Here is a 20,483-nt window from a genome sequence, read left to right on the forward strand (position 1 = left end):
ACCAACGCTATCGCTTACGTGCGCTAAGGCGATAGCGTACCATGCACTAAAACACTCTATTGTCTTCACACTGCCGCAATGTTCCGAACTGTTACTCGCCCGTTCCCGAGTATGGCTTGCTCAACGCCTGCGATGTTCACTGGCGTAACTGCAGTCGGACGGACGTGTCCATGTGGTTCATTTGTCACCATAGCCCGTCCTTCGCCAAACTATCTGCACCATTCGTACACTCTTCCCCTTGACATCGTTTCCTCCCCATACTGTGCCTGTAATATTTGCAAAATCTCAGCTGATTTGACGTTCTCCTTTACAAAGACCTTGATTATGCATTGCTGTTCCACAGCTGCAGACACAGTGCTCGCCGCCATGAGAGCTGCCGCTGCTGCACGTGCGCTACTACACGTACCGCTGAACGATCTTGAACATAGAACGACCCTTGTAGCTGAGGATGAATTTTGTGTCCGTATCAAGCACTCCGTACTGAAATTGCTTTTGCATGCTGCTAAGTCTAATTCCAAGGAAAACTTCTTTTTTATGTTTTATGACGAGAGCCTTTATTACAATTACAAACTGGAAGCAACTTTTGCAGATTAGAAGGAACTGTTCAGCAGGTTAGGTTAGGTTAGGTTAGGTTAAAGCAATGGCCTAGCTGCTGCTCCAATAAAACGCTCCAAGAGTATGCGAGCAGCATCATTCTTCCGCCACCTTCTCCTTGCTTGCACACTGTAATTTTAACACCTTCTTTCAACAGGCACACTTCGCCACCCTTCAACGACTCCAATGGCTTCTCAAGTGAAGCAGACGACAGTCCGAAGGTCAAGCGGATAGCGTGCCATTTCCCTCCTCCAAGTATCCAGAGCTCGTAATGCTGTTATCAGACCGTCCCCCATGCGCAGGCACGGAAGCCCGTGGCTAGGATGGAGTGCTCCGACACAGGCGAGTGCATCAACATAACCAGTCTTAGCGACTACGGACCCTACCCGGACTTCACGCAGATTCCGGCCGTGTGTGGCGCTTTCGTCGCTCTCTATGGCTGCGTTATGGTGCTTTCGCTGGCCGGCAACGCCATGGTGTGCTGTACCGTGTTTCGGAACCGTAAAATGCACACGGTTGTCAACTACTACATTGTGAATTTGGCAGTGTGTGACTTTGCGGTGGGTGGTTTCGTCTTGCCAGTTAAGCTCATGGAGTTGGCAGGCCCTGCGCAGTGGTCCTTCATGACGAACGCCTTGTGTACAGCCATGCTTTATCTGCAGACGATCGTCGTATTTGCGTCTGTGCTCACGTTAGTTGCCACGTGCTTGGAAAGGTGAGTTTTTAAGTGCTGATTAGTAGCTGAAGTTACCAGGAATCTTCTGCGTGTGTCTGACCGAGTGTCGTCATGATGTTTCATAAATTTTCCTGGACGCAATTTCCCACATCAGCCGGTGCGCTCGTACATTGTAAATCGAAGTCGAATAAATGTGGGAGCACGACACAACACGTTACCTTATTTCTGCTGCGCGCTCCGTTGATAACGCTTAGCACTTCTCCTTATTACCAGAGTGACTCCCAACCATGAAGCGTCCACGGTCGGACATGCAGGGCGTCAACATTGTCAGCTTTTTTGTACTGCTTCCTGTTGGAGTCTTTATTCTTGTCAGCCAAAAGACACGGACAGAGATTAGACAAGTAACGTAGAGGTTCTGTCCTCTACGCGTTACTTGTCTAATCACTGTCCGTGTCTTTTGGCTGCACCTCGACGTCATGGTACTATACCTCTTACGTTGGTAGGATGCGCGATGCTGGAGAATGCCACTGCGGGGTTCCAATAAATATAATCAGATATCGATGAGGCCAGCAAGAGAGAAGGAGAAAAAAACGGAAGAAAAAAATAAACGAAGATCTGATTTAATTTCGCGGCATTCATACGGAGGATCGTAAAAACATAAAGAAACCGAAATGGCTGTTCAGCACCACAGGAGTATCGGTTCTGAAGAGGGGTTCCATTCGTTCCATTCGCCGCGGGAGGTTCTCGAGACCTCCTCTATGAACGCTTATGCGTTTTCTATACCTCAGCTGTTTCGACATAGTATTTTGATGTACAAGGTGTGTGCAGATAAAGTACTATACCCACATTCGCGCGTGTAACGCGTTGCCTGCTTACCGGGAGAACTTCCGGTCGCGCACGACGACATATATACGTATATTTATGCGATCAAAGCTTGCAAAAAATACGTGGTAAACAAACTCTGCGTAATAAAAAATATATAATCACAAAAACTTTGCTCTCCGTGCATTTCCAATGGGGAATGGCGGTCTCCTTTTGCGTCCAACTACCGCTAGGGGTGCCACCGATGCAGGAACCGAAGTGAAGTCCCACATGGAAGCTAATTTCTGTTATTTCGGTTTCTGCACAGTCAGCGCCCCTAGCGGTACCTGTACACAACTCTTCGGAGACCGCCATTGACATCGATATAGCCCATTCAGGTCTATGACATTTCGGTGCGGGCGATTCGGTGCACGGACATTTTGCAGCACGGACGATGAACAATTCTCCGAAATGTCCGTTCACCGAAATGTCCGTGCTCCGAAATGTCCGTTCACCGAAACGTCCGTGCTCCGAAATGTCCGTTGAACACGATGGAAATACGATGAACACGATGGAACACGAGTTGTTCTCTTCTAAGCCAGAAGGTGAAGTGGCTCTGGCTCTCTGCCAGACCATTGGCACTCAGTCCGTGGCAGCGCGTTCACCGGCTTTCATGAGCCACATGACCTATTTGACAGAACAGATTGAAGCAAGTCCAGTCATCACTGATCCGGAGATGGACACTGACTTTTCGCTCTCTCCTGTCACGTGTTCGATCTTCCCCTGGCCCGGACAATATCACGTACCGGGCTATCCGTAATCTGGATGAGCGATGTCCGAAGTGCCTGCTCGAGGTATTTAACACGTCCTGGAGAACCGGGAAAGTACCTGACAGTTGGAAGCACGCGCGCGTTGTCCCCCTATTGAAGCCGGGAAAATCGCCCTCTCAGCTCTCTTCTTTCAGGCCAGTAAGCTTGACTAGCTGCCTTGGCAAGTTGTTGGAGCGCATGATCCGCCACAGAATCGAGTGGTGGCTCGAGAGACGCTCCTTCTTCCCGCAGGAAATGTCAGGATTCCGCCAGCACAGGTCTTCCGTGGACTCGGTTCTTGACTTCATTACGTCGGTGGAAGAAGAAAAGGCGCGTAAGAAGACAGTGGTGGCTGCGTTTCTTGATGTTTAACGCGCTTACGACACCGTGAGTCACGCCTCCGTTCTCAATCCCCTCACCCAAGCTGGCCTACCCTCCAGAGCTCTCTCATGGATTAAGGACTTCCTCCATGGCAGGCAACTATTTGTTCGCACCCGTCAAGGGGATACGGAGCATGTATCGATGACCCATGGAGTTCCACAGGGGAGCGTATTGAGCCCAATTCTGTATAACGTGGCCATGGCTGGTATTCGGGGCTGCATTGGAAAGAAACTGTCAATTTCGATCTACGCGGATGACATCCGCATTTGAACCAGCGGCAAATCCCGTCCGGCCATTTAGCGGCGCCTGCAACACGCTTTGAACACTATTGAGCACTACCTCACAACGGCCGACATGGACATCTCGACTGAAAAGTCCGTGGTACTTCCGTTTACGAGAAGGAACATGCATCCCTTCCCTCTTTCAGTTGCTGGTGTACAGCTGAGGAGTGCATCTTTTCATCGCTTCCTAGGTGTTACGGTATAGACGCCAGGCAGTCTTGGGTGAGGCACATACCGGGCTTGGAAGCCAAGGTCCACCGGTGGATTGCGGTGATCAGGCATCTGGCAGACATGGGCGTCGCTTTTGGCCGTCCACCGAGCTTTGGTTCACGGGTCACTTGCATACAGCTTGCCTGTGTTGAATGGTCTTCCACCTTCCTCAGTCCATAAGCTTCAGTGCCTCGTGGCGCGCAGTCTCCGAGTGTGCTTGGTAGTCCCTCGTGCGGCAGAGGCCCATATGGTCATTGCTGAGGCTAAGGAAGCCCCGCCTGAAGTGCTTCGCTACGGGGAGACGTGTCGGCAGTACCTCCGCCTTCTAGCTCACCATCGGCGGCATCCGCTAGTTAGGAAGCTTCGGAGACGCAAGCACCAGCAGTGCACACCCATGTATGTCTCAGCTGAAAGCTAGCATACCTGACTTTGTGGTCGCGCCCACAGCTCCCAGCACTCTTCCTTGGACTTTTCCGATGCCCTGCGTTTCTCTGTCGGTGCCTGGGCTAACAGGGAAGAAAGGCGACGTCGCTGCATGCGTGACGAAGCAGCTCACTCTCGATGTGCTGAGCTCGTGTTATGATACTTCCACCGCAGTTTTCACGGACGGCTCAACTACGAGGGGAGGTTCGTCGTCTGCCTTTGTCATTCCCTCCGAGTCAATTTCAGATGGCCATCATCTCTCACATAAAACATCGTCAACATGCGCTGAGCTTTATGCTGTTCTTTTCGCCTTGCGGAAAATTACTGACAGCCCCGTTCGCTCCTGGGTCGTTTTGACAGATTCCAGATCTGCACTGCAATGTGTGGCAACTATGGGACTTCGCGGCTTCCTCAGTCCTGTGGTCATTGAAATTCTACAAGTATACAAGAAAGCAAGCGCACAGGGCCACTCTATCGTCTGCCAGTGGATCCCGGGTCATGTGGGCATTAGCGGAAACGAGGACGCAGATCGAACAGCCGCAGCCGCGCACCAGTACACCCGGCGTGTCCCCATCATCTTATCTCGGGGGGGATCGCCGTTACCTCGTCTCAAGCCTCACTGGCCCCATGATGCAGTCTCAATGGCAACGTGACACCACTACCCGCTCTCTGCTTTACTCTGTTGACCCCAGCTTGTCCCTTACTCTCCCCCGCCGAATGCCGCGTTCCTTTGCCACACTCTTTCACCGCCTGAGACTTAATGTGGCGTTTACACCGGCCTTCAAGCACCTCCTCGGTGTCGGCGCGTCCAGCCTCTGTTCCACGTGTGGTGTGCGTGGTGACCTCCATCACGTCCTCCTGGTCTGCAGACAGTACGATCGCGAGCGCGCCTTCATGGAAACTGCTCTCCAACGCGTCGACCAACGCCAGTTCGACTTAGCCAAAATTCTCGGGCCATGGTCGGCCCCCTCACGTCTGATACAAGGCCTACGAGCTGTTGCTGAGTTCCTCTCCAGCACAGGACTAATGGACGAACTCTAACCGGACACCTTTCCATCATCATCACTTTGTCATCCCTTCCACAAGCGCAATGGGGCAGTGTACCGCCATAACGGCGGAGAATGACCCACCACATCATCAATCCCTTTATGTGTGTGTGTGTGTGTTTGATATGGAGTTGAGTTAAGTTTGAGTTTGAATGTAATATATATATATACACAGGGTGTTCAAAATTAAGCTTTCACGAGCGCTACGCAAACACAGTGATGACAGGAAACCGGATGATAACTTTACGCTACTTGTGTAAGAAACAGGTGTTGCTAATTATGTAGCACCTGTTTCTTACTCAAGGAACAGAAAAAATAGCACCAGTTTTCTTTTGTTCGCCTATTTATAAAGTGCTAGTGAAAGCTTAATTTTGAACACCCTGTATATGAGGTGTATCCTATGGATTTTCAAAAGGAGTGGGCTATACAGCCCCATTGAGGTTCATCTCTACATGCCGCTTTTCCGCGAATGCACCAATACGATATTTTTCGGCGCGGCACCTGATTTGTCAGAAGTATAGGAATCGGCGGAGAGTATTACGCCGTATCGACGAATACGCGAACCAAACACGGGACAAGTGTGTGGGATCGACTGCTGCATAAATTTTTCTTGCTATAGCACTTGCCGCGCTATAGTGATGCTTGCCAGTACATTGGCCTCCTACGTTGCAGGCCATTCAGCGTCCACAAGGGAACAGGCCATTGCTGTAGAGGTGCAAAAAATATAGGAATTTTCAATATCGATAAGTACCGGCAGCCGATTATCGGCTGGAAATATCGATAATTTAGCGACGTAATGTATATCAATATTTTACATCAATCTATCAATATCGATATTTATCGATTACCAGTATATGGATATTAGCGAGAGAAATAGAAGAATACTGATATTGCTTGGGCGTTGGTGAGGTCTAAATGTTGTGTTTTGTCTTAATTGTTCACTCAGCGTATGTAAACACGGGTATTTTCTCTACTCGACCATATGTATTGCCATCCGCGAAATAAATATCGATATGAAGAATTAGCCGAGGCGGGCTACAAACATGGACGACATAAACACGTAAGCCTCCAACGCCCGAAATCAATTAAATCAACTCAGGAAAAAGGCGCGGACGCCACGATTCGAAGCTCGGCCTTGCTGATTTCCGGTCAGATACGCTATACCGCAACAGGTGTAACGGTAGGGTATCTGACCGGAAATCAGAAGGCCATGCAGGGTTCGAGTCCTGGTGCCAGCGCCCTTTTCCTCAGCTGTTTAAAACTTCGATTTCAAACAATTAAATTCATAATCGATTTAAACATCGATATGTTACTATATACATCAGTATCCGGAGAAAAGGTCTGGCTTTTGGATAATATATCGACGTTTTTAAAACGTCTGTATAATCGATTGGGAAGGATACCGATAATATGTACATATACTACACATTTACTGTGCTATCGTTCCATATCCATACGCAGCTGTATAAGGCAGAGCTATATCACTCTTAAAATATGAACTTCACCGCATAGCACGTTTCTAGCCACCTATAATCTCGAATGATATCGTTATCTGCCCTGATTTGTTGAAATCAGGCAGATTTTGCTTGATTTCAGGGCCTCACCTGTGACCAAAAGGGAGCGCGCACGCCAGTCTCTGAGCAGCTGCTAAACCGGTTTCAATCCGAGGGCTACGAATTTTTTCAATCCATTATCACGTGCGATGGAACCTGGATGCATCATTTTACCCCATCACTCTAAAACGTTAACTTCACCGCATAGCACGCTCTTCGCCAACCATCGCCACGAATGATAGGGTTATCGCCTCTGATTCGAAGAGAAAGCGGGGCGTACGCCTTTTTGTGGCAGTAGTACATGATAACTGACACAAAAAGGCGTACGCCTCCCTCCCTCCTCGAATCAGAAGCGATAACCCTATCATTCGTGGCAATGGTTGGCGCAGAGCGTGCTATACGGTGGAGTTCAGTCTTTAGAGTGTGCGCTTCGATTCATCAATCTAGACAAATTCTGTTTTTGCTCGTAAAACGTGCACGACCACTTCCGCGCGACGCCGTCAAACCTTCACGCCTGTGAGTCGTGTTGGATCAGCGATGGCATGAATGCGCTCTCGTTGCGTATGAAAGGCTGACTCTCTATATAGGCAAGCATAACGCCTCGTCGGTTACGGTGTAAACATTAGACTTGCGTGTGTGGCAGGACTGCGCAAGCCGATAACGAGACAAGCTCGCTCGAAATACCCGCTGGATGAAGCTGTAGTCGCTGTTGCTGGTGCTTACTCTGTGACATGTCTCGCTGGAGCGCGAAGGATTTGCGAAGAGAGGCATAGCGGGCATTGTGCGCCTCGCTTGTGTACAAAATGAGAAACATACTCTCTTCTCTACAAAGGGAGAGAAAGAAAGAATGAAAGAGACAGAACGGAATAACAGGATGGAGTAGTTACAAAAGCGTCGGAAAGAGGGGAGAAAAACTGTAACGTTTTAATATTCCGGTTTTCAATTCACATTCCTGCCGCGGAGGTATTAACGTCGAGCAAAGAGCAATTATTCTTGCTTTCACAATTTTTCAGTCGTGTTCCACGGCTGGCATATTGCGCTGCGGTATGGGTGCCACAGGTGTCTTTTTTTTTTTCGTATTGCTTTATTTTTTCTCTTACCATACTCACGTCTAATTTTTTTTTCCTCATCATCGTCATTGTCATTCCCTATCGCCTCAAGGTGTGTACATTTCTCAAGATATTCTGCGATGCGAACCCTTCGCGTTGCATATATAAAAAAGAAATACAGATAATTTTTTTTTTTGTCAGGACGTTTGGTAGATACTACTACACGGTTGATATAACTACCTTAAGACTTTTTTTTTTTCTCTTCATATCTGGTTCCTAGACTTTCTTGGGTTACGCCAAACAGCAGCAATTTTCTTTTGATGAAGCTGAAGCTGAAGAAGATGATGATGATGGCTGGTGTGTTTCATCGCCACAGGCGATATACTCTACTCCATTGCTTGCGGTAATTGGTGAAAATGTAACGATGGACGAAGAATATAAATATAATATATGATAATATATATATTAATATGATATATAATGTTGGGCCTCACAGAGCGAAGTCCTATACATTGTCTAGAACTGTAGGGCTTTTAGGGCGGAGCGTTGGTGGGCTGAATCGTACGATGACCAACGTGGCCATTTACACCAACAGATGATACCAAGAGTTACACAGATTACACCAAAAGTAAAGATATGATGATGATGATGATGATGATGATGATGATGATCGAGTCATATTCTGTATACGGAGTAACCCGTGTTGATGATGAGATGCCGCTTTCAATCCCTCGTATTGGCAAACTGCTGGATAGCGGTCGCGCGGTTTCAACGGTTTCAACGCTTGAGTATAGTAGTCGGTTACTTTGGCATCGCATATCACTCTTAGAAATGAACTTCACCGTATAGCACGCTCGTAGCCAACCATCACCTCGAATGATATCGTTATCTGCCCTGATTTGTTGAAAACGGGAGGCGTACGCCTTTTTTGTGACAATTATGAACACCATAAGTGTCACAAAAAAGGCGTACGCCTCCCGTTTTCAACAAATCAGGGCAGAGAACGATATCATTCGAGATGATGGTTGGCTAGGAGCATGCTATGCGGTGAAGTTCATTTTTAAGCGTGTAATGTGCCTGCACATAACCTCCACAGCAACTCAAACATCTTTGTTTCAGAGAAAAATTACTTTATAATAACAAACAACGATTGGGCCTTTTCAATCCTTAAATGGGACAGACATTTCCTGTGAGCCGAGAAAAGGCTTCAACTGCTTACATTTACACAATGGGCCAAATACGGCCGCTGTCTAAAGAAGACATCCGACAGACGTTGCAAGGGTTGGGTCTAGGATTTCAAACGCGTAGACTTGTGCCAGATTCGGAAGGGCAGAAAATAAAGTCGTTATTTTCCACTTGCGAGAGCTGCTATCGGAAACACTGAAGGATGCCTCGTTCGGTGAGATTCCGTCTGGGCACCAGGCGGCCGAAATAAAATTGAGTTTCGATTTCTGCATTTTTATTTTTCTGCCCTTCGTTGCGGGCGTTGCGGGCCCTACGGCGTAAATTACAGAGGGCAGCATGCGAATTCAATCTTCCTTTAGGCCTTTCTTTTGTTTAACGAGGTCTATTATCGTACGTGGGTCCGTTTTGAACGGGGACATAGTGATGATGACGATAATGGGAACAAGAAAAAAATTGTGAACGGGGAATTCAGCTCAAAGATTGAGGTTTTCTGTATCTGCGCTTTGCTTCGCGAGTGATTACATCGAATTTCGACGACAACAACAACAACAACAACAATAATAAATTATGGAGAAGTGAAGTGAGTAGTGAAGTGGAGAAGTGGAGAATTGTGGTGAGAATTTCGACGGTTGGACAGATACATTCTAAAAACAGAACTTCACTGGACAGTACGCTTTGCGCCAACCATTGCCACGAATGACAGGATTATCCTTCGCAAATCTTAAAAAAAAAATAAAATAAAAATAAAATAAAATAAGGAAATAAAACAAATAACCACATTTTCTTTGAACGCCGGTAAGCGTTTAGCGGTGAGTTTACCGTTTAGTTACATATTTCCGGTTCGGTAACGGTGCACTGGTATAAGGTTGAGTTTTCGAGAGCGCGAAGACCGTTCCGACAAACCGCGCGGAGGAACCAGATTCGATCAATGTGGGGAAGGGCCAGCGCAACGTTCATCACGACACCCAAGCCATAAACTCCGTTCCTCGGATGAGAAGGGTTTCTGGTTGATGACGCCAATATCTCCCCACACGAGCGATGGAAAAGAAAAGCTGACACTGAGTTATGAACCTCCGTTGGCAGGAATTGGTTGAAGTATGGCGACTCCTCTGCGCATCACTATCAGTGTAGCTACTGCTACGCGGAGCACACCACTCAGTGCATGGAGAGCCTCTGCAGGGATGCGGCCAAGAGAAATAGGTGCGTCTGCGCTGCCGGCTCGTTCGCGTATTTGTCCATATATTCTAATAAAACAGGCACCAGTGCCAAACTACATGGCTGTCGACGTTGATGGGCCCCATCTCCATGACGCTACCGCGTAAAAAAAAAGTGCTAGTTGCAAATGCTATCTGCAGCTGTCCACTCTTCAGCGCCGTTTCGGTTATTCCGTGAACCAGTGAGGTATATGATGTGCTGGAAAGACATTTTACATTCCTGCTCACCATAACACCATTTGTTTAACGCGTGCTATTTGCATTAATGTACCAACTACAGGGTTAAGACCTGTACGTGTGTTTGAAGTGAGTGTTTCACCTAAACACTCTCGAAACCATTTCTACGTATTCATCATTTGTTTAACGAGGCTTGCTCCGGTGAAGACATCGAAATTTGCACCACCAATTTCTCAGGTTTTAAAACATGGTTATCTCGTTTGTAATAATTTAGTACGTGGGCGTTGGTCCTTCTCTTTCCTTTTTGTCAGTTTTAGTTGGAGCTAGGAAAGAAAAATATGGAGATGGAGGCTCCTAAACACAGGAGGCTTTCAGCTGTTTACGGGAAAATGAATAAAAAAATAAAAAAATAACTGAGGATTGTTGTTATGTTATTTCTTCACGAGGCTAGCACAACCATCATGCACGCGCTTCATAACTTGATGCAGAAAATGAGGCGTTGTGCCAGTTTTTCTTCTCTTCCTGGACGCCCACAGTGAACGTCTCCCTATATTTGCTACCTCCTGCTATGTTTACACACATTCAGACGAGAAACATATTTATAGAGACTCCGCCGTCTTATCTCTCTGTGTCGGAGACATCATATTTATGTGCACCTATGTGTACCTGGCGCCTTATTACGAGTCATTAAAGATCCGCCTGTCTGATGCAGTTTTTTTTTGTTCGTCTTTCAATTCGGTAGCTCTCTGCAATAGTGATGTAGGCGTAAAGTTACACGTAGAGGAATAAGAAACAGAAATATTTAAAGAGCCACCATGGAAAGTTGACAAGGATGTACCAGATAACTCTTTTGCCTAACAACAACAACAACAACAACTTTATTTCGAGATGATGAATGTTGACATTACATTTGTATAAAAAATATATGGTTTGCACTGGTCTTGGATGAGTATGGCACTGTCTTTAATAAATTAAGTGATTGATTGTTGACAAATAAAAAATATGGTGATGTGAGACCCATAGATTGAGAAGTTACCCGTCAGAAAGAACTCGTTACATGTTAAGTTACCGTGTGAAAAATGTAACTAAGTTAATAACGACGTTCTTCAGCCTGAAACGTAATTCGCAGTTACTGAGTTACTTAAAAAAAGAACGAGTTACTTCCAAGTTACTTCGGACAGAAAATAGCATTACGCAGGTGCAGTGCGCATGAGCAGTTGAGTTAGACCTTGAGTTGCCTGCGGAGGAGTGCGACACGCTTAGATAGTTTTCGTTTATGTCCAACAATAGATCTCTCCCTGTTTGTAAACAAATGACGTCATAGCGTTCGACAGCGCCACAAATTTGGTAGAATTGAACTACGCTCGAAGAGGTGAACAAGGTCGCGCCCGAAAGCCACGGTCTTGAGGGGATTACGATATGGTCCCTTAAAGGGACGCGACCCTTGGTCCTGCTTTTCTTTCAATGGGAGGCAGAGAACAAGTGCCCGTTCGTGGAATCCAGCCCTCTCCTTCCGATTTGTTTCGGTTTCAGTCTGTGTACCAATGTCATGACGACGTTCCTCTGGTAGAGGTCTATTCGAACGCTTTGCATCTTACTCCCTGTGGGTGCACAATGGTTCAGCTTCATTTCAATGGCAGCGGTTCTTACTCCCTGAATAAAATACTGTAATTGATTGAATATCACGTTTCATGGCAAAAAATGACATGAAGGAACCGGAGAGAAAGCAAGAAAATATGTGGACGTGAGTGAAAAGCGAATTAAAAGTAACTTGGAACTTAAGTTACTTTGGCAAAGTTACCTGAAAAAGGAACGAGTTCCTCTGAAAGTTACCACGGCGCAAAAGTACCGAGTTAAGTTACAAGTTACCAAAAAAAATGAACTTAGTTACAGTAACGAGTTACCTCGAACTCTGGTGAGACCCGACAAAAGTCGCGCCAAGGCTACCCCAGAGCTCGTGAACAGAAAAGAAAGTACAAAAAACAAACCTCAAGACGACCAAAAGGCATAAAAAAAGAAGGAATAAAAAAACCAACCTCAAGGTGACCAAGTGGCATTAAAAATAATTATTATAAATTAATAATTAATTACTTAATTAGAAGAATGACCATTGATGGTGCTCATGTGCACTGTACACTTCAGCATTCACTCCACTGTCTCAAAGTATGTTACATTGTGCTTCGCATCCCCCTGCCTATGAAATAACGTTTAGTTTGCAGGTGACTTCGCGTCTGTAGCAAATGTGGCGCATAAATGAAACGCCTTATCTCTGCGCCGATATCTCAGATCGCGTCACGTATCAGACTCCGTGTTGTAAAAGTATGATGACATGAAATATTAAATCTATAAAAGCCACGCAAACTGAGTCACCAATTTGTGACTTGAGAGACTCACACCTTCGGGAAGAAAACAATTGACGTTGGTGGCAGTGTGTTCAAACAACGAGGGAAAATTAAACGGATAAGCTGTAAATAGATACAAACAAGGGATCCACAGGAGTGTCGTTTAATACACACGCGGGAGACAGCATCACTTTTGTTTACCATAGTATACCAAGGAGGATACCAAGTAGGGTATACCTTGGGGAGTATACCAAGGTCTCAATCACAATCATATCGAATAGGTTTAAATCAAAGGTTATCCTAGCGATCTCCCACTTGGTTTCATTTTTGTAATTGTAATAACATGTATTGTAAATATCAATCTCATAAACCTCTGATTGCTGCTTTGTATGAGAACACTAAGGGATTAACAAAAAGAAAATACATCAATTCATCATTCATTCATCCATCAATAATTTTTCATGTTTTTCTCTTTTTATCTTTTCATCTTTTCATTTTACTTTTTCCTTTCTGTGGGGTTCATTTAGGGATTCATCTTTGTGGGAGTAGCAGAATTCGTCAAGTGACGAATTCAGTATCTTCCCTTGTTTATATATATATTCAAGCTCAAACTCAAAATAAATCAATTCGTGTATCTGACAAGGAGACAAAGTGCCACGGACGTCTAATGGCTATCGCGCAGAAAATAATTTTTATTTTCTTTCAGTTTTACTGCGTGCAATGTTCCCATCGCTTTTACTGAAAACAAAAAGGAATACAGCGGGCAAAATAGAACGACCAAATGACCGGGAGCCAAGCAGTTCGCGGAACTCAGTAAGCTCAGTAGGAGTAGGACTGAGTACAGTATATGCAAAATCTCCACCGCCCTCTGAAGGAATGCGTCAAATTAGCGGTGTTTCTGATTTCCTTTTGTCCCGCGTAGGAGAGAATCAGTGCACGTGAAACTAATTTGTCGCAGGCAAAGCTATCTTCACACAATCAGTTGGAAAGTCAACCTGGTGCACACGTCACACTTTTCCCATTGGTAGGCCGTCAGGTCACGCGCGAAGCACAAAACTGCAATTTGAGCCGAAACAATTGTTGCGGTTGGGAACAGCGCGCACACCAACAGCCTGCGTTCAGCGACGTTTCTGTCTTTGAACAAAGCCTGTGAGCGCTCGTGTATGGCCCAGCCTTTATGCGGAGTTCCTGCAGACTTTTGTACAGAGGGCTGCAAAAGTGTTTGAACAACAGGGCTTCAAATATCACCCCCCACGCAGTCATGTAGATTTTCTCTCTGGGTTCTATCAATGCTATAGTGCGTTCAGGATCAACGGTATAGGGCAGGGCGGATGCAGCATTTTGTCGTTGGCGGTGTCCAAGATCATGTTATAGATCCGATCGAATTCTAGAGACTGCTATAGCGGCGCTGTCCGAGTTCTGCCTCGGAGTTCAGGTAAAATAAAGGCGGAAAAGTGGACGGAAATGTAGGGAGCACGGTTAGACGGTAGGAATCTGGTGTGGGCAATCACGGTCTGACGGTGGTTAGACGGTGTGGGCAGATGCGGAATCTTTGTCTGTTGCGGGCGCACAGAACAACGTCGTGACCTTAAAGCCAGGTGGAATGAAAACACGGTTCAGCGACTTTTATCCTCTGTGTGGTGTCAAATATACCACAAAATATCGGGGATCCGAAAGGGGGGGAAAAATCTTTGTTTCTGGGTTTAATAAAAACTAGGCGCGTTGTATGTTTCTTTCTTGAGCTTCACCGAAACATTGCTGCGTTGTTTCTGTAAGGGGTAACTTGTAGCCGAAGCAGTTCTTTTTTATTTTTTTTTAGAAACCAGAACCAGTTATTACAGAACCAGTTCTGTAATAACCATCCCTTTTCTTCTGCCTGATGCGTTGCATTTCATGAAGGCGCAAGTGTTCCGGGCTCATCAGGTGCCGTCATTTGCCTTTTGAAAGTTAAAGTACCTTCTCCGACTGGGGCTCTTTATCCACTCCAAAGCGCGACGTACCCTTGCCTCTCCCTTTCTTCCTTTCGCAGTTGTACTACCTCGAACGTACTCTCTCTCTCTTGAACACGTGATACTCATGTTATCCTATGGTGAGCGCCATTTTTACGCTTGGCCTGCGGCGCACGTTTTTCGATTCAGACGAGCGAATTAGCGGAGCGTGGTTTCCATCCACGAACGTCTCGGTTATAGGTCCAGCACGCCTCCAATGCTCCCCTGTGGCTCTCTACGATGTCCCGGAAGACTCTGGTGTGCCATGAACTCAGTAGCTCATTTAATGTTTACAACCAGGATAACGTCAGTACACTAACGGCTGGCCGAGGACAAAAAAAATAAAAAAGACGAGGTCGTATATCCTACGCATAACGCAATTGGAGAACAAGTATGGAGAACGCATGTCGTCCCCCCCATTTTTTTCACGCATGCGTTCATTGGCATGTAGGTTCGACTTTCATGTATTGTCGCGTGTCAAAATTTCTGCAGCAGATTTACTTATAGACAGACCATAGACCCCTTTTACTTAAACTCTATGTTGCAGCGAGATTTTTACTGACCAACGACGTACCCCGCGCATCAGCTCTCGAAAACCCGGGTATGCAACGTGCCCGGCTCGCGCGTTCCGAGTACACGCTAAGCGAAAAAATTAATTGAAAACTAAAATTAAAAAAGGATAAAGAAATAAAAATAAAAAAATAAATAAAATTTTAAAATTAGGGACTAGTGGCTGAACATATAGTTAGTGACTGATTAGTGACTACGAAGACTCTAACGGCCGTTCAAATGATCTCGTGTTCTGCACAGTGTTCGTCCCATAGACTGGCAAGCTACGATTTTTCACAGGCCTGCTTTGCCCCAGCTCAATAGACGGCACGATGTGTTCCACTGAAATACTCCATCTTACGGAACGGTGCGCGTAGGAGGGCTGGACTGCATACTGGTGGCAGCGACCCGACCACGTGCGCGCATTAAGTAATTACACGTCGTCCGCCGATAGTCCAGAAGAGACGATGGGAAACACGTAGAACGGACTGAGAGCTCAATGAATTCAGTTTGGCTTAGACACTGTACGAGCAGCGCTATGGGGTACAATGAGACGGTAGTTGGTGCATCGAAGATGGTGGCAGCTCATGACACCTACACAGACGTTGAATATACTATGTAGTGACTTAATGAAGGCGAGAACGGGAATTCCACAGACCTTGAAGGCTTGAGGACTGTCGCAGCGCATGCAGGTTCAAGGTTCTTGTTCGATGTCATCTCGCAGCGCTCATCTGCTCCACACTCATGCCATTTACACCTACAGAACTTGTGTGGCACATGATTCCAAGTGTAAATCTGAATCTGTAGGAAAAAAATCTGAATGATTGAAATCCGGCAGCCGTCGAAGAGGCCAGACAGCGGCGGGATTTGAACCACCCATCTCTCCATTTGTTTCTCTGTTCGATTTGTCCGTCCGTTCGCCCTTTGTATGTTGCAGCCTCAGAACAATTACTTTCAAATCTTAGTGTGTCCTCGGTAACTACAGACAGTCCAGTGAGACAGATGGATCGCACGGTGCTCTCCCGAGGACGAAATGGGCATGTCGACGACTCTTGTGATGTGAACGCATCTGTAAATATCTGCTGCAGTTCGGAGTACTGAGCAACCACATCGCGTGCCATGCAGCTGTATTACAACAGGCCCTGGAGTGTGCTTCTTTGACTTTAGGCCTGGCTCCTCTGGTGACACTGTAGGGAGACTGTAATTTTGACAAAATGAACATTTTCGATTAGTTTAACGGCAACATCTGTTCCTCACTCACTCGCTCACTCACTCTGTTCCTCGTTGTGCACTGATGCTGGTGCCATTTTCAGAAAAAAGACCGAGCCAATAAAGCGCGAGGAAATGGTCCCAAAACAAAAAGCGTATCTTTGGAGGTCATTTTTGTCGTTCCGCCAGAAACGCGCTTTTTCTCTTGCCCTTCGATGCGAGGGAGAAAAAGAAGCAGCTCTCGTTCACCATTCACCCGTATATGCTCCTTCGTGGCTCTGCCTGTTCACAAGGATACAGATGAGAAATCTACCGTATGTCGTCTATCAAAGACATTCCTTCCGCAACACGAAGAGCCTTCGCACGTGACCGCCTTTGAGAAGCAAATAGGAATAAATATATAACGCACGGTGCCCAGCGCCTGGTGGAGTCAAGTAGACGCCCTTTTAAAATTGGACCGTAAGGACTCCGCAGTAACGTTCTCTGGATCAGAGCTCGTTAGCGCTTTACGTCAATTTGACGTCTGAGCACGTCGGGACGAGGAAAAATTTTCTCGCGATGGCTTGGTTTTCCTGACTTTCAGGATGACGCAGGAATGATATCCGAATGGTTAAGATTGCTCGCACTTCAGTAAATTTACTCTTTTTATTTAGTGGGTGTCTGCTTGAAATATTCATGAATCTCAGAGTACAACCATAGCTCGGCGTTTCGGGCCTTCAAAACTCACGATCACAATCATCCGATAAGGCGTGAGTTCGGGCGCTGCTACGAACTCGCGTGAAGGTGGACATGGTCACGTGAAGGTCGCTGCGCTCGATCGTGCCGCATATTAGTGCACTCACCGGTTAACATCGCACTTATAAACATCCCAAAGCAGCAAAATGTACTGAAAGTCGAGTGCAATGGGGGTGGACGGTATGTGTCTTATCAACTTTCTCTAGTTTCATGAGTCTGTTTAAGGCCATCCACCTACCCGTCCATCCCTACCCGTCCACCCGTCCACGTGAGTTCGTAGCAGGGCCCGAACTCACGCCTTATCAGATGATTGTGATCGTGACTTTCGAAGACCGTAAACGCCGAGCTATGAGTACAACAGTCCGAGCACTATAGTGTTTTACACACGACCTAGTAGGTTATAACGACCATGTCATAATCGACGACCCCGTAATGAGGAGCCCGTTCGCACGATCCGCTAGGGGCGCTACTCATCGGCCCGCGATAGAGCGCCTCCATGGTTGCTGCGGCATGGAAGCTCCCTAGCCCGCGAGATCTACATCATGATCGACAATGGAAATTTGAATTTTGAACGCGCAGAAGCGGACGTACGACTACCGTAGCAGACGACAGCAACAGCTCCTATGAAAACTCGTAGGATGATGATGATAATAAACTTTAGAATGAAACATCTTCCGTGGGACATCCACCGCTTGTACCAAAATACTAAGGTAAACTGAAGTACAAAGTATTGTAGAAGTTGAGGAATCAATAACCGGGCCGATGAGTAGCGCCACCGCTAGCTTCCAAATGCGGCGCTGGGAAGGGGTGCCTATGACATGGTCGTTATAATCTAGTAGGTCGTGGTTTCACATGGAAACGTCTCGATCTCCGATTCCTTTGCTCCTTTGCGGGATCTTAGTGAAAAAAAGTACGAGTCTTTATTCATCTATTCAAGAGGGTAAGGGCCTGGGGGATTTTAGTGAAACAAATACAAGTCTTTGTTCATTTATTCAAGAGGCTAAGAGCTCGCTGTGCGCGCCGGAAGTCGGATTTGTCTCCGCCGCTAATCTTCATCGGCGATACCGTATAGCTCTCTCGATCGCTCGGTGCCGGACTTTAGGGGCTTTTTGGGTTCCTCTTGAGCCGCCCTTTCTTCTGATTGCCGCGGTTCCTTCGATTCTGATCATATTTTAGTTTCATATACGCCGACATTCTGGCAAAACTTTGATGTTTCAAATTTGCAAATTTATAAAATTTTGGTTATTGTTGTTGAAGCCGACACCGCTTAAGGTCCAGGTCGAACCTCTCAAGCGCTTTCCAACGACACCTCGATCGGCGTCCTGACTTCACGCTTTCGCGAGATAGAGTGCCCGCAAGGTACCCGTACGCCGATGTTTCCGCCTCTCTCCCGAGCGCACGTCACACCCAGAGATTGCGTCAGCCGCCGCAATGACGTTGTTAGCTAGAATCTTACACGTGTAAACTATCTGGATTTAGCCGGTTGGTTGCTATCGGTTTACTATAGACGACCTTCCTTTCCGCCAATTATGAACAGCATAAGTGTCACAAAAAGGCGTACGCCTCCCGTTTTCAACAAATCAGGGCAGATAACGATATCATTTGAGATGATGGTTGGCTAGGAGCGTGCTATGAGGTGAAGTTCATTTTTAAGAGTGTACCGACACTTCGGCTCCTGTTCGAGCTCGACACTGTTCCTCCTTCAGCTCCTTCGGCTCGACACTTCGGCTATCGATTAGAAATAAACTTAAAAATGAGTTTCACCGCATAGCATGCTCCTAGCCCATCATAATCTCGAATGATATCGTTATCTGTCCGGATTTGTTGAAAACGGGAGGCGTACGCCTTTTTTGTGACACTTATGCTGTTCATAATTGTCACAAAAAAGGCGTACGCCCCCCGTTTTCAGCGAATCAGGTCAGATAACGATATCATTCGAGATAATAGTTGGCTAGGAGCGTGCTGAGCGGTGAAGTTCATTTTTAAGAGTGCAGGCTAACCTTTCCCCTCTTTCGTGTTTTTGTTTGTTTTGTTTTTGTTTTGCAATAAACCTATATTCCCCCTACCGACACTATCACGTCGTCTTCGCAACCTCTTCAGGGTCACGTTAGGACAGGTGATGTTTGTAAAGTGGGGGTTACCTAACTGGACGCTGAAGATCCCAGGGCCACGTGGATAATCACTGGATGGTGTTCGAACGATTAGCTCCCAAGATTGTGCACGCTACTGGAAAATTGAATTACCTTCCCCTCTGTGCTCACGAAAACCTGACTTTAGCGGGTTTCTTAGGGTCGCTGTCGGCGACGTGGCCAAAGCTAGTGGAAGAAAGTCTACGGCTTTTACTTCTCTTATCGAAAGGATCGGGAAAGATACAAGCTCGGTACGGTGTTTAGTTAATGATGCAGATAGTCAGTGAAAGTTAAAAGCCGGGAATAGGTATTATGTAATGCTAACAACAACAACAGTTAAATTAATGATGATAAATGGGGAATGGGGATGTAATGCTGGCTCTGCTCGGTCTGTATTGAAAAGCTATCGATCGATAGTTAGACCGATAGCTATCGATTAGAAATAAACTTAGAAATGAACTTCACCGCATAGTACGCTCCTAGCCACCCATCATCTCGAATGATATCGTTATCTGCACTGATCTGTTGAAAACGGGAGGCGTACGCTTTTTTGTGACAATTTTGTGGCCGCCATAACGGCGGAGGATGACCCACCACATCATCATCCCATTTATGTGTGTGTGTGTGTGTGTGTGACAATTACGAACAGCATAAGTGTCACAAAAAAGGCCTATACGCCTCCCGTTTTCAACAAATCAGTGCAGATAACGATATCATTCGAGATGATGGTTGGCTAGCAGCGTACTATGCGGTGAAGTTCATTTCTAAGAGTGTCGTATAAGAATGAAAATACCTTTAAATTGTGCCTGGGAATGGACAGGGGCAGAAGTGGCAGGATGGGCTTCAACAAGCTGTAGATCTCTGACAAGGACAACTAGTAATCTGAGAGTGCGAGACAGATACGAGAATGATAAAGTGAATGCAGCGGTCTAAATATCGAAATCATAACACCATGCTGAAACCTCCCCGACGACAACGGCATGCGTGTGACATCTGCAATTCTTTATTCGCCCTGCTCCATGTGTTTTTAGTTGGAAAGCTCGTCAGATAAATATAGATGGTCAGAGAAGGATCTACGTGAGAATCTCTATGACTAGAGCTTGCAGACGCTAGCACCTCAGCCATGAATGGC

The 20,483-nt window shown here is 46.3% G+C and overlaps 1 protein-coding gene across 1 annotated transcript in view; it reads left to right on the plus strand.

The window, feature by feature from the left end:
* The window catches only part of LOC135399936 (QRFP-like peptide receptor), a 220,334-nt gene that overhangs the window by 23,156 nt on the left and 176,695 nt on the right, over positions 1–20,483 (plus strand). Inside the window, exon 2 of the mRNA XM_064631673.1 lies at positions 752–1,309. Coding sequence (XP_064487743.1) covers positions 918–1,309 — 392 coding nt within the window. The 5' untranslated portion in view covers positions 752–917. The remainder of the gene's footprint in view (positions 1–751; positions 1,310–20,483) is intronic.

The sequence above is a fragment of the Ornithodoros turicata genome, chromosome 7 (genome assembly GCF_037126465.1).
Source record: "Ornithodoros turicata isolate Travis chromosome 7, ASM3712646v1, whole genome shotgun sequence".
NCBI classification, from domain to species: domain Eukaryota; kingdom Metazoa; phylum Arthropoda; class Arachnida; order Ixodida; family Argasidae; genus Ornithodoros; species Ornithodoros turicata.